Source organism: Passer montanus, unplaced genomic scaffold (genome assembly GCF_014805655.1).
Source record: "Passer montanus isolate IOZ18808 unplaced genomic scaffold, ASM1480565v1 scaffold37, whole genome shotgun sequence".
Taxonomy (NCBI): Eukaryota; Metazoa; Chordata; class Aves; order Passeriformes; family Passeridae; genus Passer; species Passer montanus.
In genome coordinates this window covers 8,628,680-8,652,320 of record NW_024368485.1, presented here as the reverse complement: position 1 = coordinate 8,652,320, position 23,641 = coordinate 8,628,680, and the positions used below count along the sequence as shown (strand labels likewise).

At 39.0% G+C, this 23,641-nt stretch overlaps 1 protein-coding gene across 9 annotated transcripts in view; it reads right to left on the bottom strand.

Annotated features, from left to right (window-relative positions):
• LOC120505956 (SLX4 interacting protein) overlaps positions 1-22,363 on the bottom strand; it is an 81,194-nt gene extending 58,831 nt beyond the window's left edge. For 7 of the 9 annotated variants that reach the window (XR_005628382.1, XR_005628383.1, XM_039716945.1 and 4 more), the window contains exon 1: positions 22,313-22,363. Coding sequence is in view for 6 of the 9 variants with exons in the window: in XM_039716945.1 (XP_039572879.1) it covers positions 22,313-22,339 (27 nt within the window). In the remaining 3 variants the exon portion in view is untranslated. Of the gene's footprint in view, positions 1-1,824; positions 1,865-21,226; positions 21,385-22,312 lie in introns of those variants that run through there. The other 2 variants (XM_039716952.1, XM_039716948.1) reach the window with 2 other exon arrangements.
• Positions 22,364-23,641: the final 1,278 nt, after the last annotated feature.

The following is a 23,641-nucleotide window of genomic DNA, read 5'->3' as shown; positions in this document are numbered from 1 at the left end:
CTCCTGGGACTGAAACATGACCTGCTAAGGAAGCATTTCCCCATTTGTCTGTCCTTGCTCCCGATTGCCTCTATCTTACGTCTCCCACAGGTCAGCACCAACCAGAGCTGAGCAGGCAGAGCTGTGTCCTACCTGAAACAGTTTTGATTCAAGACGTGTTTTAGAAGGCATCCCACCATCTACCGAGCCTGACAGGAATAAATAGCAAGTGACTATTCATTTATCTCTCCCAGCACACTTAATGGTAACCTCTGGGAGGAGAGCAGGGCAATGAGCAGCAGGCGGTGGATGACAAGACCTTAACTGAAGTCGGATGCAGCTCAAAAACTGCCCCCGCCTCTGCTCCAGCCATGTGCCTTCAGGAGGCCCCAGAACGCGTCCCTGGTCTCTCCGGGAGGCAGGTGAGCACAGCACTACACTGCACAGGTTAATCAGTGCTCATCTGCATGCCCCCAGCAGCCACAACAAAGACTCCTAATCCATAAACGTGAATCCTGCTGCAAATATTCCTCTTCCCACAACTCAGTTGCTGAGGTGGGGAAGTTCCGACCATTTTTCTTCTGAAATTGTACTAAAATTAGTTAATCGACTCCAGTGTCTTCCAGTAGGGGAAAGGAAGATCCAAACAAAATGTGATTGTTTCTAGCATGAAAATAAACATTTAAAGAAACAAATTCAGTATTTACATAAGTAGAGCATAATCTCTAACTGGCTTTGTTGGTTTCTACAATTCTTTCTCACACTAAGTGCACTGATAGGTATTATATTTACATGTAAATATAATACATTGACATGCATTATATTTACATGTCTATCACATCATGAAAACCCAAGGAAAAACACTTGTGAAAAACAGAATATACAGATATCATGGGTAACACATTGCTCATTTTCACCTATTATGAAGAGTAATACAAACAACGTGCTCCCAAGATTTCAGAGAAGTCCCATTTTACAGATGGAGAGAGGTGGAATGGCAAGAAGGACTGATTTATTCTCAAAAAAATATTTCTCTGTTTCACTGGGACCAAAAAAGCTGTTGCCTTAAAGAAAAAATGATGTAAATTTAGTACAGTTAAAAAGGATGACCTGTACCTAGGATCTCAACTGCTATTTGGGAATGCCTTTTAAAAAAGTTTTAAGTTTTACATTTCAACGTCTTTGTATTATTTTTTTCCCAAGCTTCCTGTGGATTATGTTACTAATTGGAAATATGTGGGAAATATTTCCCACAATTATGTTTAGAAAAATTCCACTGATAATTAGCACCAATCCTCATACATGTGGAAAACATTAAAATCACTGAAAATTATAAATAGTGTTGATTTTATGCAACAAAATGTAGACATTAAATATATAAAACATTCTATTGGGTCCATACTGACCTGTATGCTCTGACAGCAACAAGTCCACAGGAAGAGGTAAAAACATAAGCAAATCATGATACTTCCCTCAGCAGATGTATTAGAGTTTTGCCAACATGAGACCCTGGGTTTTATATCTCACAGGCTGCATCTGTACTTGGAAGTCATCAGTGATTGTTTTCTCCCAGAGTTTGTGAACTGGTTTATAAAACTGCTTGGATATTTGCAAATCCTGTGGTAAATGCAGTCACAGTGCACTAAGAATACATGTTCTAGTTCATCATCATGTCATCCAACACTTGGAGACTTTTTGCACAGCTGCATTTTAACCTTTCACACCTCAGCTCCCTGCTCAGCTCTGGTACAAACCCAGCGTCTGCCCCAGCTCCCTGTCCAGCTCCAGCACTGCCTCCACCCTCAGCCAGGGAATCTGGGCATGGACCTTCTTCAGCTCACCTACCAGCCTCTGGTGAAGGCCCCTGTCCATCCCTCTGGAGGATCTGAAAGGGTTATGGCAACCAGATTTCCCTGGGTACACTCCCTCTCTCCTGGAAAGGTGGCAGAAAGCTGTGATGTATATGACTTCTGTTACAATGGGTGTTTTGAGCTTTTCCCAACGTGTTTCACTGATCCCAATATCCATTCATTCTCCCCTACTGGAGTTTGTGCTCATTTGCCCAACACAGACATGGAACTGACACATTTCTAATCCTATCACTCAAGGCACTCTCACATACATTTAGCAAGTCTATTTGAACATGAGCAACATCTGCCGAAGTTTATTCTTCACACCTATTCTAAAAGGTGGCTTTTTGTGTACTTATTCCAGTGCAGAGTACAGATTAACTAAAACTAAATAAATTCATAAACTATATTAATACCTGTTGTTTCTTTTGCAGCTGAGAACATGATAATACTGGAAAATTACCTTCCAAGGTTAATGCATATGCTTCAGAAAGGTCAGCTTTTTAACGTATTAGTAAATAGCAAAACTCTAAAAATGCATCTTAGCATCCTGTCCCCTTGTGTGCAAATACAGAGAACCATGCTTAAGCTAATGCCTTGTCCTTCAGGAGGTTAATTCAGCTTTAATCATCTTCCAAGTTCCTCCTACAATGAACTGCTGAAAAAAAGCCACTTGCTGTAAAACAGTCCCTTAAAATTATTAATTTTATCATTTTCTATCAAAAATTACATATATTTGTACATTCACCAGGTTCTTTTTCTCCCTGCTCCATCTGTAACCTTGTTGCACAAAACTCTCACAGGTTGCCTAATTCTTCCATGAAAATTTCTCTGAATTTAAATTCAAGACTTTCTCCACACCTGCCAAGATCAAAATTCCTCCTTAATGCATCTTCTAAACAGGCAAGGGCTACAGTAAAACTGACAGCACAAAGCAGCTCAATAAATTCAGCTTTCTGTCTATTATCAGGTAACTAAGATGTCACCTGGTTGAATTAAATCTTGCTTAATTGCAATGTTTATGTCTACTTACCAAGATGTTAAAATGGAAAATTAAAACGGACTTACTTAACATGTCTGCAGCACACCTAATTTTCCATAACCTCTATCCACCTGCTTAGCCCTCCAAGGGTGAAAGAAATAGAGTTTAAAGGCAACAAACTTCCCTGCTTGCTGTAGTGAAAGTTAATGCCCATAATCAATAAAGACGAGAGAACCATCACTGTCAACTGCTTCAGCTCTCCTGACTAACCAAAGCATTCTCATCAGTTCCAATACTGCTCCTCTGGAAAATGAAATTTTGAGACCGGTGCAGCATTTGCATTAATAAAACCAGTGCAACAATCATTTGCTAGAGATGTAAAAACGAGGCCCAGACTACACTCCATGCCAACAAAAACAACTGTTCCTTAGCTTGCTAGTCCTTCCAATTTATTGCCATAGCATGGAGATATAACTCCTATTTGTAATCAACAATAAAAAAGTGTAACAGCCTAAGAGAAGACTTTTTTCCCTGCTTGCACAAGTTCTGGTCTATATCACTCTCAGTTCCCAAGCCTCTTTCCACTTCTCCTTATCTCAGTCTTCATTTTCCCACTGTCAAAGCCCATTTTTCCAGGAAGGAAAGTTATGGTAAAGATGAGGAATATTGTTCAGCACCTCTTTGCCCTTTGGCACTGCTATCAAACACTGGGATTTTATCTGCCACATTAGCAGAGATCTTACAAAAAACACATTCCTTTTTGTATAATGTACATGGTGGTCACTCAAACAATAACCAGTAACAGATGTCTGAAGTGAGGAGAATGGACTATTTAAATAGAACTTTATAAATTCTGATGATCCCTTCCCAGATTTGAGACCTTGACACTTAATTTATAACTATCAGTACAGCCCTATCCTTCCCTTTGTGTGTTTATTTCTAGTTCCAACCTGGTAAGGATCCTTTGCCCATCATGCCTTAAGTTTCTCTGTGACCTTGCAGATAATCTTACCCTCAACTTGCCTTCATTTAACAGTGTAGAGATAAAAATGAAAAAAACCCAACAACCTCTGCAAGGAATCCAGCACCCAAACAAGGAGTTCTGCCAGGGCTATGAACTTACATGCTTACATAAAATTACTGGTTTCATTCAGCACCCTGCAATGACCATCTGGGAAAGTTTTTCTTTCAAAGGAAACACAGAAGTATGAAAGAAATGTAACCTGCCAGAGTCCACTGAAGTTTTGATGGTACGAGATTTGTATTTAGGTCTGCTTTTCAAACACTGCTCTTGCTCAATATGCATGGGAAATTAAGTAGTAACTGCTTTAAATATCCTTACAGTTTGATATTACAAGAAATAATGTTAGAATTGGAATTTTAGAAGAAAATTCTCCATAACTCTATAGCTGTAAACCTTATCTGCCAACAGCACTTTCACTCATATTGAAACAGCATAACTAAAGATCCATTGGGCACAGTACAGAAGCAGATTTTAAGACTACGGTCTTTATAATGCTGCATTGTATTTAATTACATTGTTTTCAGAATTCTTTTTAAGATAATAAAGATTTCTGTATGTACTTCTGGATAGAGTTGCTTAAGAAAAAAATATTTTTAGAAATGTCATTAATGATCCATCTCACTAAAACAAAGGATATCACCATTAGTAGAAGCAATGGAAAAGAACAGTTTTTTAAAAGACATGGTCAGATTCTCCCATTGTAACAGCTCTGCATAGATGCAGAACAAGTTTACAGACACACACAGAGACTGTCAGTTGTGGTACTTGTGCACTGAAGTTATCCTTCAGTATCTTTAGGCCTGTAGGTCCAGTAGAAGTTTTACATTCCTGATTAATTTTTTCAAACAGTCAAATAAAATTAAAAATAATCCCAGAAAACATCCAGCTCTCAACATTTAAAAACTCTGCAATCAGTTTCAACAGCAAAACTCCACATGCATTTTGCTGAAGAGTTTCAGACATGAATTTCCCGGTGATTTGTAGGAAATAGACTTCTCTCTTCCAAAGGCAGTGCAGCAGCAGCATTTACCCTGTGCAGGCAGCAGATGAACAGACCTGGGAAGCATTTCTCCAACTGACAGATCATGTTACAGGGCAAAACGTTTCTTTCCTTCCTGGTCCAGTTCTGAGCTGTAGCCACTCTACTGGAAATCCAAGAGGCCGGGCTGACAAGGAGAAAGGCCTCTGTACACAGCAGTAACTGTGCTGGAGGAGCCCAACCAATGCCTGCCGGCAGGAATTCCATATTAAAGTGCATGACAGCAGACGCTACAAATGGAATGTAATGTCACTGGTCACAAAACCAACCCTGTCATACCACTCTAAGTCTGAAAAGCACAGGAGAGAATCCAAAGGATAAAGCCTCACATGCTGCAAAAATCACCTACCAAAGACAGAACTGTGCCAACTAAGGAACTTTATCAATATCTGCAGAGCTAGAACAGCTATGGCTGAGCTTTCACTTCCCACAAGTCTGCATCTTTTTAAGAGCCACATAGAAAAGAGTACTCTGGATAAGTTTAAAAACCTACATTTATTTTTTCCCATGAATTTCAACAGGGAAAAAAAACAAACCAAAAAACCACACCTACTTTACAGACTGAGAGGGAATTACCCTTTGGAAAGCAACAACTCATTTTTTAATTAAAAAAATTGACAGTATGCAAGCTGCACAACTGTCTTTGGTAAAAGGAATGAAAGAACAGAGATGACAGCACATGACAGATTACAGCTCCTGGATGTCAGGAACCACAGAGACAGGAACAAGTGATCACACCATCCATTTAACCTGATTCACATTAATAAGAGCAAGACAAAAAGAAGAAGAAAATACAATAAAAGACTTGGCTTTAACATGTCCAGGAACCCTACTAAGCTTCGTTATAGTCACCTATGGCCATATATTTATATCTTTGTATTATTTTTTGCTTGAATTTAGTAACCAAGTTCCACTCAGGGCTTTTAAAAGAGATAGAAAGACAAGCAGTTGCATATAGCAAAGGCAGCAAAACCACATGTTATTCAACAATACGTAAGACCTACTGTGTTGCTAAGGGACACAGATAAATGAAGAGGAAATATTTCCTTATTTGCCTGATATGAAGAATGAACTTGTGATCTGCTGTAATGTAATTAACATCAAAGAGAACAAGAGAGATCAGGGTGTGTAAACATTTTAATTCATTATTATTAATGATTACAACATGGTAGGAGTACTAGATGCTCCAAATCTTGCTGGCTTTAAAGTTTTTCAATATGCCCTTCAACCTCCCTTTGCTAGGTTTTGAAGAGTAACAACAACCCACAACAAAACTTCAGTTTTACCAACCAAGTATTTCTCCAAAAATTCAGATAAATGTACAAGTGTTTAAAAGCTGTCATGAGCAATTCATCCTTTGTGTATGAAATATTTTACAGAACTGTAAGAAAATGGGCAGAGTGAAGCAGTGCCATAATAAAACACAACCACAATTTCCTACAGAACCACTTCCAGAAAGGCCAAGGACACCACACGTGCTCCTTGATGACTGCAAGTACCTTTATGAAGTTAAACAGTCTCTGAAAACTACCTTGGAAAGGGCAGGTGGAAAACTGATGAAGGAAAATCTGCCATCTGGTGACACGCTGACTGCCACGGGGAAATGCGCAGGACTGGAAGCCCCACAGACATCTCCCCTGACTGGACCTATGCAGTTAACGTGCAGGAAACCATCAGCCTTTCTTTGGATCAGTTCTGGGCAAGGATAAAACATTCTGCCACTCTGTGACACCTCAGGGGCCTTAGGTTCTCCTTCTGGGGTGCAAAGGGGAACACAGAACATGAAACAGACAGCTGTGCCCACCATTCCTCAGAATTTACACCTTCTGACATCTGGATATTCCTGCTCTCCTCCCTGTTCCAAGTGGCTGAAAACAGCTTTTCAACCAATTAATCTTGCCTCTTGAGGTTTTTCACCACTTTGAGTATCATTTAGTACTCCTAATCCTCATCTCATTATCAAGCCACTATGAAGTCCTGCTTTACTCCTGCTGCTCCATACCTCTCTTGTTCCCAGCTTTCTCTCCACCTTCAGCCAGTTCTCAGCCTGACACTGCCTGCACATCCCTGCTCCAGCACGGACATCCAGCATCCCCTTCCCCCTCATTCCTGCTGCACTGCTCCCTATCGCCAGTCTCTGCTCCTCACACAAACCACTGAATATCCCTGCAGCCCATTCTGTGCCAGCTACCGCCAGGCTCTGCTCCATAAACAACAAAGATCTTCAGCAGGTTTTTTGCTTTTTGTTGTTCTATTTTTATTAGATAATTCATCCCACCCTTTCTCTTCCTTACTTCCAAACTGAACAGGCTCAATCTCCCCCCTTCTTGTCACCAGTGCAGCAGGGGCCACCAAGATCACAGGAGATTCCCTGTCAGTGGAGGGCTTTCCTAAATGAAAAGTGAATTTAAAAATTGATTTTCACAGAGGTGTATAACTTGGTGGGAAGATATCCAAACTAAGGGTGAAGGGCTCATCACAAAATTCCATTTAGAATTACAGCTGCTTCTTAAAGCCTGGTATTTGTTACCATGCAAAAGACTTGAATACATAGCTGGTAGATATGTCCAAAATAACACCTTTGCAGGGGAAAAAATAAGTCAAAAATTCAACCATTTTACTAAACAAATTCTTAGCAGGAAATTCATTATTTAAGCTAAATGCTTAAAATCTTGGAAAACAAAACTGGTATCAAGAATTTATTTTAACTAACTGACAGAGATAATTTTGCTGCCTCACTTTGTAAGTTATATTTATCATTTTTTCATCAAAGGAAACGAAACTGGACCAGACAGCAAAACAGGAATGATGAAACACACAGATTCTCTTTGTACATATGCTGTTTAGGAGAACAGTATCTTAGGTTTTACTGGGCAAAAGATTAATTCAAATTTTAACAAAACATCTGGTTTGAGCGGTGCTCAGAAATGGCCACAGAATTTAAGCAGCAGAGAGCATTTAAGTCTTAAAAATAAAAAGATAGTGATCTACAAACGGAAAGCTTTCCTAATCTCCTGCAGTAATATTGACACATTTATTAAATACTTTATAATAGTGACTAAAAATGCAGGTTTGCCTTTTAAGAGCTTCATATAAAAGCTTATTCTGTCAGGTGACTATCCCTAAAACTGAACTCCCCAACAATTTCCCTTATCCACATTACACTATCTGCATGTTGAGATTTTTTAAGTCAGTCTTATGGATTGATGTGCCATTATTTCTATCTCTTTAGTAAAATACTCATAGAAAAAAAACAAACACTCCAGAATTGTACAAGGTCATAGAAAAAGCTTAGGTGAAATATTTTAACCACAAGCCCCTGAGATGGCAATCTTCTGAGGAGCAGTGGTAAGTGTAACTGATTTTACAGCCGACTTCTAACTAAATAAAAAATTCTTACCAAAGTTCTGCACATTTGTCTGGTAAGTTTGGGAGTTGGTTCTTTTTGCTACTTACAAAACCACAAAAACACATTGAAACTAAATTCATAAACATGTTAATAAATTATCTCTGAGAACAGAGATAAAGGCACTATATAAACCCAAATATTTGTTACTTGAACAGATATGTTGTCCATTAAAATGCTTTTATGCCATCTTACTCTTAATTAACTCCATATATACATATGCATATGAAGAACTTGTCTATCAGAACTTGTAATGCTCAGTTCTTTGTGATGAAAATGATATGGCACTTGGATAATACTGCACATGACCACTGCACTTGCAGTTCCTGATGGTAAGAAGAATGCTGAAAACATGCATTAATTACACAAAAATAAGCAAACCAAAAATTCCCAGCTATGCTGGAGCCATGCCAGGTCTCACAATAACTGAGGCTGAAAGGGATGTACATTCCTGTCCCTATAGGTAAATTCCTGTCAAACAGTAGCTACTGAAGGTTATTTAATGTATTGTACCTGTGCCTACCAATATCAAACAGGTATAAGTACAGTATTTATGAAAATTGTTGCTCCAATGGCTCTTTGAAGGTCTCAAAGCCAGCTGGGAAAAAAAAAAGTCCTTTGTTTTACTAAAACCACAGTGATGATGCAAAATAAGTCTTTGATCTATTATATATTTGAAAGCACTAAGCTAAATGCAGACAGTAATTGCTGACAAATCCCAGTAGTAAACAAACCAGTCTCACATTTTACATATTATCAAGAGGCTGCAGAATTAATGGTTACAGCCAAAGAAATGTTGACACAGTTGCAGATTAAGCCTTAACATGCTGATCATGTTAAAAATACTGCACAAGAAATATTTTTCCACTTTGTAAAAAGCCAGACTGTTTACATGCGTAAGTGGCTGGAGATCTTGTTGTCTGTGTGTGGTCTTAACATTTCAGTATCATAACCACGAACATAAAGAGAAGCAGCATGAAATAACCTATTATGCTTACAATCAATGCCAGACTGCCAATATTAGAAGCACTGAGATTTGAGTTTCTGAAAACGAGCATTACAACATACACGTACCTACAGACAAAGTTTTTACTTCCTTTCCTACAAGTAACTAAGAAGAAAAAACTGAAAGAAAGCTTTTCTAAAAGTAAACAGAGGACTCATATTTCACAAAAATTAAGTTTTCTTCCATTTACATTGCTTAGAAAGGACAGTAAAATCAAGAAATTAAAAATAACAAACATCATCTTTGCTAAAAGCCGAGACATTCTGATACTATGGTAATTTCACTTGTATTGTTTTATCACATGAAATGTATTAAATTACTCTAGTTTGGATACAAGTGCACATATATCACAGCTCTAGTTCCTACCTGTCTTAAATGTCTAATCTGCTGATTCTTAGCTGATTTTTGCTACAAATTGCTGTTAATGATTTACTTAGGAATCACTGGAAAAATCTCCTGCAACAATTCTTTTTTGTTGTTTTTAATCCAAAGCAAAGCCTTTCAGAGGAAAGGGAGCACTGTGAAATCATTAAGAAGATGCAAGCTCCCTTTACTACAGGGAGATCATTAATAGCTGTACCATTCACACACAGCTAAGGGCTGCCAGTAGGTAAAGGGCATCAAACTGCCCCACCTTCCCACTCCCTACGACTAGCAATCTTACATGCAGCTTTAAAAGGCAAGTATGCAGGATCAACAAAATGTATTTACTCCAATCACTCAATGAAGGAACTATCAGTATTTTTCACACTAATTGACGCTTCCTGACACAGCCAGCAACAGAAAGCAGAGGCGCTCATCCTTCCAGCATCTACCTGTGAACCTCACTACCTATGGCTGAAATTCCTTGGAAAGATTGAAAGTACAAGGTTGTACCAAGAATGCATCTGTCCAAAAGCTTGCGACAGATTTCTGCTCCTGTTGTTCATTTGCATATGTGGGAAGATGAAGGGCAAAGGAGAAATAACTGAAGTTTTCCCCATGCTTACATCCTATTGATAATTTAATACGTGCACAAAGAGCAAAGTCGCTCAAAACAGCTTCTTCTCTAAAATTACAGAATTAATGTTAGAGGTAAAAAAAATCAGGAGCATAATTGATGAACAAAATTAACACTGTGGATCATTCTAATTCCATTTGGGGCACACATCCCTCGTGAGGCTGAGTTTCTGTTCCATAAGCATTTAAGAAAAATAAACGTGTCACCGAAAGCCTTTGAAAGCACACTTGCCAAGTTAGAGAAGCGATGCAGGGGCCAATAGAAAAGCAGAATGTATGAAGGGCAATTCCCTGCAAACACAAACCGTAACTGACCCTTGAAAGGGGTCCTTGTGAGCTGCCTGGAGGAAGCAGCGTGGCTCTGAACCCAGGCAGAGGCAGTGCACTATCCCCAGTGCCCACTCCTGGGAGAGGGGGCTCCTTGGCACAAGTGGCCCTCCAGGGAGGGAGAGCCAAGCAGCACGACGGGATTTCCAGGGCTCTGCTGGCCTGTCAGCCTGCCTCCTGGAGCCTGGCTGCTGCAACACGTATTTTTTTGGTAAATAAAGCATTATGCTGCACATTTCTTCAGTGTGGAATTATTTGTAAACATTGAGCTTTTGCTCCAGTCCAGAAATATTAACAGATTGGTTGAAGACAGCTGCAAAAAACAAAGGAAGGGCTGAGAATTAATTTTGTTCAATGCCAGACTGCAAAACCTTCCTGTGGAAGTCACAGAGGGAAACTCCAGAACACACAAGTATTCAGTGGCAGATTGCCGTTTTTTTCAGGTAACAGTATTACTCATTCCAACCCCATCACTCATTCACGTGCAATCTGTTCCTCAGGAACTTAATGCCAATTTTTTGCATTTTTATGCTGATGATCTGCATTTATCTGCAATTTAAAAAGTCATACAGACTCCCCTGCAATTCAACATCAGTCATACAGGTGACAGCTGGTGCCACAGTTGCTCCCAGCCCATAGGAAAGATCTTTCACAGCCTGCTCCCTGACCCTGCCACCTTCCACACTATTCCTTCCCCTAGGTCTGTCTGATTTTTAAGCCTCTTTACAGTGCTGCTGTAAACATGACTGTAACAGCAGGGGAGATCTTTGCTGCCGAGAATGAGCCCTCACAGAAGGGAATTCTCACAGTGTTTTCACTTTGTGGAAAATCCTGGAATCCTCACCCTAAATACACAGGAAGCTCCATCACACAGCCCACAAGAAAACTAGAAAGCCTCGCTGTTTTTCACCACACTAGTAAGGTAATAGGTAACACAGCATTTAAACTGAACTCTAATTTAACAGATTTGGACTAATGTCTAACATTTAAACAAGTAGCATATTTAGGACACTTTGAGGAGCTCCAAAGCATTACTGAGAACACAAGGAAACTAATCTAAACATCTTGAGGGTCACTGAACCGACTTGCAGATGGTCAAATGAGAGAAATGAGCATGCCACTTGTTGATCAGGCCTAAGCACCAAATCTGTGTGGCACTCTAAGGAGAAAGAAGGGGTGTTTCAAAGCCAAGTATGATGGCAGCGAGCAGCAGCAGAGATAATTTGGATTGGGGCAGTACTACAGAGCAGATGCTCTTGGTGAACGAACTTACCTTCTTAAGTACCATTACCCTGCCTTTTCTGAAACTACCACTTGTATCAAGTTAAAGTCACCAGTATCTCTGTAGATACAATTTTGAAGTATTCTCTCCTTCTAAACTAGTTTTATATTTGGTGTCCACAGTGAAGATCAAACATTCTATTGGGTTGTAGGAGTCTGTGATCATCACTGGTACTCCTACCACTTTGTAACAGTTCAAAGACTCTAGCCTCCTTACAAGTCTGGAAATTATCTTCTGCCAGCTTCATTTGCTCTGCTTGGAGTGTGAATGCTGCCTCATAATAGTAGATAAAAACCAGTTGCCTCCCCTTGTCATAGCACTGGTTTGGTTACCAACGAGAGAGCTTTAAGTGATTTTCTAGGTGTACAGCTTGAAATACTGTGAGATTCCTTGATGCTTGCTTAAGATAAAGAAAGGCAGGTTCTAAAGATATCTGAGTATCATTTAACTTCTGAACTTACAATATTTTTTATTGTATCCTTCATCAGTGGATTTTTCTTTCCCAAAATCTGTATCATAGTTCAAATAGGAATTTACAAAACTAGATTAAATCCCAACAGTTCCTACATGCTTAATAATGTAGGCCTCTCCAAAATAGCAACAACAAATGAACCATCTCTAATAACCTTACAGAAAATGGCTTCAAATTAGCAAAGAGTTTTCTGAACTATGCAGAATATGCTGAGCATCCATAATTAAATCTCTTTACAGTTCATAATCAAAAAGTACCCCTAGCTGTATCTTCCAGATATTCTACAAATCAAAATTCCTGCCCATTATCAGGGTGAAGGGATATATACAAAGACACATTTTCCTTAACATTTTTTTGTCCTTTGAGGTCATCTCTACACACCACCCTGTTTCCACCAAACAATAAAAGCAAAATTAAATATTCAGTTCAATTTAATGAACCACACAAATTGACATATAAACATTTTAAACTAGTGACAAATTCTATCAATTTCTGAAGAAATCTATAAACCAATGTTGCTCTTTTATTCCACACATGGTAGTCAATGATTTAATCACTGCTCTCTGCTATTCAGCTATTTTATGTTATGCTTCAAACTCTCTGTAGTCATTGTTTCAGATGAGAATATGTTGTTGTTTGATTGCTTTTTTAAATTATGGGATTAATTTTCAACTTTTGATGTGTCAAGCTTAATCCTATCATCCAAGTCGTTTGTAAATTCCCTGAACCATGGATTGTGACTGTGTCAGTTTAACACCCAGGCAAATGAGAACCAGAGACTTGTAGACAATACCACAGAGGGAATGAATAACTCTTTGTAGGTTTGTTTTCCACTGCTGAAGATTACCTTATTATGGCAGGGCAGCGCACTCTGGTCCAGCTCAACGACTCTCCTTCCTATTTTTATGCAATAGGAATGTCAAAATAAAGAAGGGAAAGTTATATTCTGCATGACCCTACTAACTGTCACATCCTAGGATCTTGGCATTGAACAGATCCTCTTTAATGGCCCAAGAGTTAGCTCTTTCCCAACTCTTAAGTTCAGCAAATATTCTCTGTTCAGATATATACATTGCCCTTCTCTCAGACTTTATCTCTATGATACAAAGCAGGACAAACCACAGCCCTGTATATTTGGTCCATCATGAGTGCTATTAAATCACTGGGCTATTGAATGAACAAAGACACTCGTGTGAGTTTACATCAGGAGAATATTGGCTCAAGCTTGAAAGGCTGTATTTAACTATACCTTATATACACTAGTGTTTCACCAGCTGAGTGGTGTCAGATATGCCAGGTATCGTACTAATCCTGGAAACTAAGCAGGGGCATGCAAAGAGGACCTTGCACACAGAACAGAGTTTCGTTTGGCGTACTAACCACATAACTTTCGGGAGCAAAATGAGGATAAAATTATTGAAGTAACTTTACAAACCCCAGTCGTCAACGATATGAAAATGCTGAGAAAATGTTCTGTGGCTATGACACATTTTCTTGGGTGGAAACCACTGTGTCATTCTTCCTTATCTCTGTTCCCACTCTCCCTCGAGACTAACAACTGACTATTCTGCAACCAGCTTTGATGCAACATTTTTACAGTGACTCTCCACTTGAACACAGCACACAGCAAGTTACACAGAAAAAGGAATAAAATCTCAGTTTTGCCAAAGCTTGGAGATTCAGGATTTCCTGTAAGAGGATCTGTCTGTAAAACACACCTATAGCAAAAACAGCACAGAACCCTCAGTGAAGGTCAAAGACAAAGAAGTACAAACCCAAGAAAGATGGCGCTTGCCCTTAAGGCTTCATAAATGGACCCTACTTCCCTAGCAAAGCGTACACAGCCAACAGGAAAACACTCAGATCACAGCAGTGAAGATTTTGGTTCAAAACGTCAGCACACAATCAAGGTCAGAAGCTATTTCTTGCACTCTCCCAAGTGAAAAGCTTTCAGTTACTGTTCTGTGGTAAGAAGGCAGCGGTGCCTCTCGTGTAGGCTTCATTCACAGCACTGCACTCCTTGAAGCAGGGAGATAAACAGGTGAGCTTCACATGCAAGGGCAGACACCACAGCCCACCTCACTCGCACATCTCCCTCTGAGCAAATGAACACACACAGCTGACCTGACCCCCAGGCCTCATTGAAAGGTGTTTGTTCTTTCTGTCGTTTGGCCAAGCAACATCACACAACGGCAGAAGGAGATGGATTCTGTAAAAACAACACCCCACAACAGCAGAAGGGCCCCGATGCAGACACACTGTACCGCAGTTGTGTTCTGCAGTAACAGTTCTCCTCTGTCAATCAAGAAAACCTCTTCACTCCATTTTGGGGCTTGTGTTTGTAGGGGTTTTTTAACCTTATTACTTAATTTCTTTATTAGATCTGCAACTTTGCCTTTCCATTACAACATTGCTTGTGGTAATGAAAATGAGAGAGGCATTCAGGGGAAAAAACAAACACCACCATGCAACCAAGCCATGACTTTTCCATATGTAATTTGTTGACAAAGTTTGTATGACTGATATTAAAACAGCTAAGAAATCTATCTTATTTCTACCTTTTTTAATATCTGAAGCTAATTTTCAATTCTGAGGAGACCATTCTTTTTCAGACTAGTCAAGTTTTTAGCACAAAATAAACACATGATGTTCATCATCTAAGTTTAAAATGAATCAGTTGGAAAATAAATGGGAAAAAATCCCAAGCAGAAGTGAAGATGTAACAAAGAAAAAAATGTAGGAGTTTGCATGTTAAATTTTAAAGCATGAATTACTTAGCCAATATTTGCTTATACTAGTCATTATTGTAGCAAGTCTCAATCATACACATTAGGAGTAATTTAATATGGTGACTTTCTTAAGCATTGTGTGTCAGAAATCTTTCCAGTCAAAACAGGGACACTAGATAAGGACAAAAATCACCAGTCAAACTCCTGATCATTTAAGAGTCAATGACCCGTCCCACACTACCCTATATTCAAATTCTTGTTGAGAATCTTTTTCTGCCTTATAACATAAAATCATCCACATGCAAGTCTCATGCAACAGGTTTTTGTCATATTTCTATTTTAATTCACCCATCCTTTCACAGTCCCTGGGGAATCACAAGTCAGCAATGCAGAGGATTTAATTTTACTCGTTTCAGAGTGGAATTAAAATCCATTTACATTTGGCTGTATTACTTTGCCATATTTTTCCAACCTAACCTCCTTACACGCTGACATGATAGACAAACACAATACATTCAAAACACAGATAAATTGGACTGAGGAAGACCATTTATGGAAAAAATTAGCATGTCCTTGGTTAAGCTATGGCATGCTACCAGTGTACTTCCACAGGCTCTGATCCAAAACACACTGACTCCAGTGAGGTTTGGGTCAGCTCCACTGCAAAAAGAACTTAATTCAGTAGTGGTAAATGAAATCCAAAATGTATAATTTGATTAGAAATCACTTCAAGTAACATTGTGAAGAATCTTGGTGACTGCTTCACAGCTCATACAGATTTTAGTTCCTTAAACCATTATTAAAAGAAGTCTGGAATTCCAATTTTTTCCAACCACACTGTCACACTTAATTAGGCAGCTGTCAACTGTTAGAAAATAACTGCAGCATCATCTCTTTTAGAAGAACTAGTGTGGGAAGTGAAACACTTCATGGGAGCTAAACTTTCTGGAGTCATGGTAATGAATCTGTTTTCATCAGGTGACCATGAGTCATCATTTTATCAGCAGTTTAAAGGGTTTTCACAACAGCTGAGCGTCATAGGTGCCCGTGCACAGCCATGGCTGCAGCACAACAATGAAACAGAGGGCCATGTGCTGTGGTACCATTATTTAAGGAAAAGTCTGGCTACTGACTCAAGAAAAATACTGCAAAGTCATGGCTGAGTAAGCTCTGCAGCGAGCACAAAATGCCCCCAAACTGGAGCAAAAAAAGTCCAGAAACAAAGCTTTTATTTGAGAATTGAAACTAAGCAATAATTTTGCTATTAAAAATAAATGCCTTTTAAGGAAGTTGTGAACTACATGGATGAAACATCAGGAAAAAATGAAAACGTGTTGTCAGTCATCCTTCTCCATTTCCTCCACAGTCCTTATATCAAATATTCAGATAGCTCCCACATACTAGAATCCAGCTACATTGCCCAAAGGAAGGTGAGACTACATGAAAAACTACCGAAAAACATTATAATAAATTTTCATTATCATACCATCAAGAGCAAAATCTGCATTTCTCCATCATGAAACTCTTTGTACCAGGTAGTGCATGAAACACAGACCTCTTCACCTCCCAGCCTACTAACCTCCTTCTGAACCCCCTGGAAAGAACTGAAGAATGTCACCTACAGCGTAAGCTGCAGCCTCTCCCAGGACCTAAAGACACTCGGTGACCCCACGCAGCATCGCTGCTAAGCCCTCATGTTTTGCTGGACTCAGGGAGATTCAAGTTTGCTTCTAAGTTTCCCATCCTTTCCTCCTCCAGGGCTGGACTCTGGGGTCAAGAGGCAGCACCACCAGGCTCTCCATGAAGCCAACAGTGGAGGTGTAAAACCTGGCAGTGCTGGTCAGAAATAAAGCATGTGGCAAGTATCATGGAACATACATCTTTCAATTAATTAGATTTTAAAAAACCCACATTACTTAGTACGGTGGGTATTTAGAATCCCATATCACTGCCCCAGCAGGACAGTGTTCACAGTTAGCAAAAAAGCTGATTTTCATGCACAAGTGGTACTTTAAAAACTAATCAGATTTGAATTACCAAAAGAAGTAATGCAAGTTGAATGATCCTGTTATTCCTTATTTGAAGTGATCCCTGTGAAAGCAGTGCTTCCACTATTGTTGTTTATCCCTCTGGCTTCCTATTCCTTTCTCCTTCTGCTAACACTTTAATCTCTCAACTCTTCATCCACTCGTCATTTCCCTAGGCTTGAAAATTAATCCTCTGAGGTCAGTGAGGAAACTTCCATTGACTCCAGGAGATTTAGAATTATATTGTACACTTAATTTTCCTCCCCCCTTTACCTCCCAACATCCTCTTTTGTTTCTTCTGGAACTTATTTACTCACCACTTTAGCCCTTCCATATCTGGTCCCATGAAATTGGGAATTTACTGGAGCATTGAGAAAGAACTAAATAGATGTCCCTCCAGCCATTATTATTATTTGCACTTCCTATTTTACATCACATTCCCTCCTGCCCCTTTTTCATCATCTTCTTTAAGACTTCTAAGCCCTTTTAGACAAGTACCCTATTTTATCTTTTGTACAGAAACAAAAATGACAGCTGAGTGAAGTGCAATGCTACTTGACAACACCAATTTCAACCACTTGCATTTCCAGCTGCTCCGAGCAATACCACTTCAGGAAAGTTCCATCTCTAGAAAACCACTATTTAATGGTTAAAATAACCATTTCTTAATTTTCAAAGACTCAAACTGCAAATATAAGAACACACAATACATGTAAAACTCTTACAACCCTTAATCTGTTTGGAGAACACCAGCACCTTGGTTTTAGATTTAGAGTACTTTAGAAAATTCTATTTAAATCACAGAAACCTAATTTTAGCATGTTTCTATTGAAACATTTGAGTACTCCAACCACAGGAATTTCGCATACAAAGTATCTTCATTTTGCAGTGAAGGGGAAAAGAAATGAACCCGAGAAATACTGCATTTATTGGTTAATTTAACTAAGTACTCTCTAAAAAAAAGACTAATTCTCAAACCAAAACTCAGAATGCTAACACGCTCACAACTATGTACACAAAAAAGCAGCTGTAGAATCAGTCTCATAACTCTGAGCAGTCACTTTATATAAAAATTTACTTTAAATACAAACAGCATTCCTTATCCCTGCTCTCCACCTGAGAGCACTGCACTCATATTTGTGGACTTAATACAGTATGTAAACTACATAAACACATCTGTTATCCTTTATCACTCACTAGATGGGATCAGAGATAAATAAAAAATCAGGTAAGAAAACCTACTAATCCCATAGTTTTTTTTGTCTCCAAACAACTCTCAAGAAGAAGAAAACACATCAATTTCTCACAAAAATATTATGGCTTAGTTGTATATTTACAGGAATATTGATCAGCTAACTCAATGGACACTTTCACAGAAATGGGCACTTCAGTCGGTCAAGCCCTCTGAGATGTCACCTAAGAACCATCCAGATGGGCACAACTGGTGGAGAAATCTTTGTATTGCATTTCAGCTGGTAGCCAAAAAAAGAAAGCATTGCAAATATCACACTTAATTCTCGTGTTGTTATTCCACACCCAAGACAACGCAGAGGTGTGTGAGCAGACCCTAAAACGGCCGGCCAGGGCTGTCAGTCCATACTGGGACACTGTCTGACAGGAACATGGCTTTCCAGTTCCTTCTGCCTGCTGCTCCAGCCTACAATCGATGTTCTTGCTGCACACACTTTTTCATGGACTACTCCTAAGGTTCAAAAGACAGATGTTAGGATGCCTTTGGTTGTAAGTCAGTATCTTAATGATTACCTTAAGATACATCAATGTAAAAAACAAAGTACACAAACAGATCACATTACAATCCCACTGTCATTTTCCTGTCCAATGATACCCAGTATTTCCATCTTACAAAGATGTTCCCAATATAAAACAAAAGGCTGTGCTTGCTGTTTCAAATGAACTTGCCACGTAAAGCAACCAAAAAATTCGTAGGAAGGATCAAAAAAGTTACATAAATGTCCAGCATGCAATAATTTAAATTGGTAACAAGGAGCAACAATGCTGAAAAATCAATTGCAGAGTGAGCTGGATGGCCAGAGGGAACACTAAAACTACAATTATCTTAATCTAAGGCCTCCAAATCTGAGACAGAACAGTGCTCCAAGTAGGAAACAAAGGCAAAAAAAAAAAAACCAAAAAAACAACTTCCCTTTGAGCTGAGCTATTGAAATGTAGTAACAAACTACTCTTCTGTCTTTGGCAAATGAACAAATTGCAGAAAACAATAAATGAAATTTTTCTATTGAAGCCATAAAAATTACTATATTTAGTTCTGCAGCTTGGCATGAATAAAGTCAATTTACACAATATAGGAAGAGGAATTCTTTCTACTTTATCCAAAGTTTTAAACAAGACCCTAGTGATATTATTTTTGAAATCCATATAGAGTTCAAGATTTTGCTTTAAGCCTCACCAATTAAAGTTAAGATTTATTCCTCAGAACAGCAGTAAAATATTTTAGCAACACACAGAGAAAGATTAATTAAATTCATATGGTGGGGGTATTTTACCATGCAATGCTTATGAAATATCAATATAAAAGAGAAAACTGATAATCAAATTAACTTGCATAAAATATTATCTCTTGCAAATCACAAGACTGTATCATGCAGCTGCTTAGTAGGTGCTGAATGTGTGTTTAGGACCTAAGTGTAGTTTCTGTCTTAAGGTTTAAAGCTATTTTACTGCATCAATTAGTTTATTTCAAGCTCTCGTAATGGCCCACAAAGCCGAGCCTAGGCTCGCCTCCCAAAACCAGCCCAATTGCTCCCTCCTCTGGAAGTCACCGACCATTACACCAGGGCGCCGAGACGCGCAGATAAAACGCGCATCAGTAAGAAGCGAAGTTAAACAAATTAGAAGGGGTTTCCACTTAATTACTTGATAGTCGGCTAAGATCTGACAGACTGATAACCTGCACTTTTCATCCTCTTACCAGAAAGATTCACATGCACAGCTTACAAAATCTAAACGCTTAAAAGCAGAGAATGTAGAAGACAGGCGAGGCACCAGAAACGTGGAATCAGAGTGGTTTGGGTTAAAAGGGACCTGAGAAACCATCCCTCCTCCGGTTCTAACGTGCTGCCAGGAGCAGGGACACCCTCCACCAGACCCGGTCAGACTGCATGGGGCCCTGAGTGGCCTTGAACACTTCAAGGGATGGGGCATCCACAACTTCTCTTGGCTACCTGTCCCAGTGTATCACCACCCTCATAAGGAAGAATTTCTTCCTAATATCTAACCTAAACCTACTCTCCTCCAGTTTAAACCCGTTCCCCCTTTTCCTGTCACTACCTGCTCTAGGAAATAGCCCCTTTGCCCCTTTCAGTACTGGAAGGCCACAATTAGGTCCCCCTGAAGCCCTCTCCAGGCTGAACAACCCCATTTCTCTCAGCCTTTCCTCACAGGAGAGTGGCTCCATCTTCATGTCCCTCCTGTGGACTTGCTCCAACACATCTGGCCTGAACATTTGCAGACTCAGTAAAATACTCACATCAGCTTTAAACACAAGGAATCTAAAATAAAGAGTATAGTATTTTCTGTACTCTGGCTGCAAAGACAAGTAGAATAGTTTTCAATGGAGAATCTATTGCATGGGGATCTTCTGTGCAAAACTTATGTGAAAACTGAAAAGTCTTTGAAAATATTTACACTAAATACAAATCCAGTGAATTTAAAGAAGCAAAACTTGACATACAAAGTCCCTGACCGAACAAGTAAAATGTTTATCTGTGCACAAAGTGAATTTCAATCAGTCAAGGTGAAGTTAATTTTCAGCATTTGGTACATGTAAAAACTAACTCTCATTTCTCAAACACTATAAGAAAGAAGAAGTTGTATTTCGTGAGCATTTTCAAAAGCTTTATCTGTGATATGCTCACCTACAGACATGCTCAATGAGAGCCTAGCCCTTGCTCAGGCAGTCAGGGATGCTAAACTTGGTGACTGCAAGGTCCTTGCTGAATACCAGTAACACATCCTTGCTGCATAATGAAGCTGTAATGATGCAGGTCAGAAACCAACAGTCTGCAGGCTCTACATTGAGTAAAGACATTCCAACTCACACCACTTTTTTTATTGGGCACTTACATGAATATTGATGATATCAAGAGTTCTCAGCTGAGAAAAGCAATGCCTTCAGCCTCAGCTCCTGTTGTTATCAACATCAGTGGTGCACAGAGTCAGAGTATCAGCTAAAATGTGCTCAAAATCAAATATATTTCTCCTCTAAGTCCTTCTATCAACTCAGCCGCACTGAATAATATGATACAGTTAACCTTGTGGAGGTTTACAATCCTGTTGAACAATAAAAATATAATGCAAACATGCCACTAAGTGACAGCGGTTTTCCTTGGAAAAGAACACACAGCACACAAAAATTAAGTGCTCGGTCTTCTCATTAAACAGGTTGGTTACCCACAAAACCAAGCTTTGACAGCTTCCACAGCCTGATCACTCAGGAAGGATTTTGTAGCTGCCCTCCAAAAAATTCCAAGCATACCCACAGAAGAAAAATCTGTTGTGTTATGAAAATTCCTGGAAAAACACTTCCAAGAGAATAATATTTTGTGCTAATCACAATTAGGTTTATTTATTGATTAGCCGGTGTAATCACAGTAGTAGAATTATGAAGTGTTATGTTTATTACAGAATGTTTTGAAAAGTTTTGCTTTTCAGCACATAACTAAAAGTCGGGGACTGTTTGCAAAATGAACTTCAATAGCATTTTATTGCACATGAAACAACAAATCCCTGAAAATGGAAAAAGAGGCAAAAAAGAGACAAATAAATAATACTTTAAGAATATTGCTACACCTTAAACCAGGAACCCTTAAACCTGGGAAGTAGATAAATAGCATTACAAGATTACAGTACGAAAAGAATCCACCCAAAATTTTACTTCAGGTAGCAAACAGTGTTTTACTGAGAATTCATGCAGTTTCTTGCTGCACAACTATTCACTTTTAGTTACAGCCTTTTAATCCTCAGCTGCCCCCAGACACACTCTGCCGTGATACAGCAGCAATTCCAAGTTGGCTTCCAGAGAGAGAGAAAAGCTCATATAAAGTATGCTACCATGACCAGAAGCCTGAAGGATGCACTTTTAGTATCAACAGACATTCTAAGCAGTATTACAGATTTATTATTTTTTTAAAGCTATGACATTCTACTTACCTTAATGACAAATTTGTTGGATGCCATGATAGGTCAGTGTAAGCTGGTCCTATAAAATACCAATTAAAACTAATCAGTACCGGAGAAACACTCAGATCTCTACAGCAATCAAAAAGGAATTTTTACATATGGTCCAATCCTTCCTGACTACTGTTCTTCAAATCCTACACTCTGTTTTTAGAAAAACAAGGATAACTCTTATTTAAAGGACAATTACTTAGCTACCTGTGTTGGTTTCTTTTAGTGAACTTCATAACTTTGGAGGCACTTTGCATCCAACACAGAAAATACGAAGTTAGAACTCTTTCATGTAAGAAACTATAGCTTTTGGCTCACCTGGTATTCATCCATCCACATTATGTATATTTTAAATTTTATACTACACATACAGAGCAGCATAACCCAAGTCTTACGGTGTTGCACAAAAATAAAGTGAACTGGGACATCCTCCTCCCTTGCTTATCCCAAACAGGACCAAAATCACTTAATTTGGAATCCTGAGTGAAAATATTAAAATTTGAGAAATGTGTACACATTTCTCATTGCATTATTCAAATTATTAAGTACTGTGATAGAGCTGTCAACATTTCAGGACACAAACTAGGTTGGGGATATGTTTTTCTGTCAGGCACTATGCTTACATGTTTCAAAATGCAGTTATTATTGCTATTTAACTTCAAAAAAGTGCAAAACAAGATAAACATCCACTCTAAAACTACACAGCATAGCACAGATGATTTTAATCTTAAGATTCTCAACAGTCCTGCACACAGAAGCTGGAATACCATCACGCCTTGTGCCATGTCACTATCATTCTCCCTTGCACCAAACAGCCCTGGAAACTTCTCCATTTTATCAGATTAAATCCTGGCAACTCTACTGATGGCAACTTTGAGAAACACAATGTAAAGAACAGAGCTCTGGACCACTTCAGACATCCTAGTTCAGCTCAGCCATGCAGTAAGTTCAGCTGAACTTACCCTGGCATCACGGATTTCTTTCTGGAAACAATTTACTTTCCAGAATAATACTATTGCAACACGTCTGCTACTACTCATGTGAGAACTGCTGGCAGGCAGAAATCCCCTCCGCATACAATTTACAAAATAATAGAAGAAAAACATAAAAAGGAAAAGGACGCACAAGAAAAGTTAGCTTTGGTTCAGTTTGCTCTTCCTGGGAGTAAGCTGACTTTGGGAGTTTGCCAGCTAGCCCATTCTTTGCACTGACCACACAGATAAGACAAAGGAAATAGAGCAGACAGACAAAATGTAAGCAAATCCACAGAAAACAAAAAGGAAAATATTTTATGTGTGAACCATCAGGGAA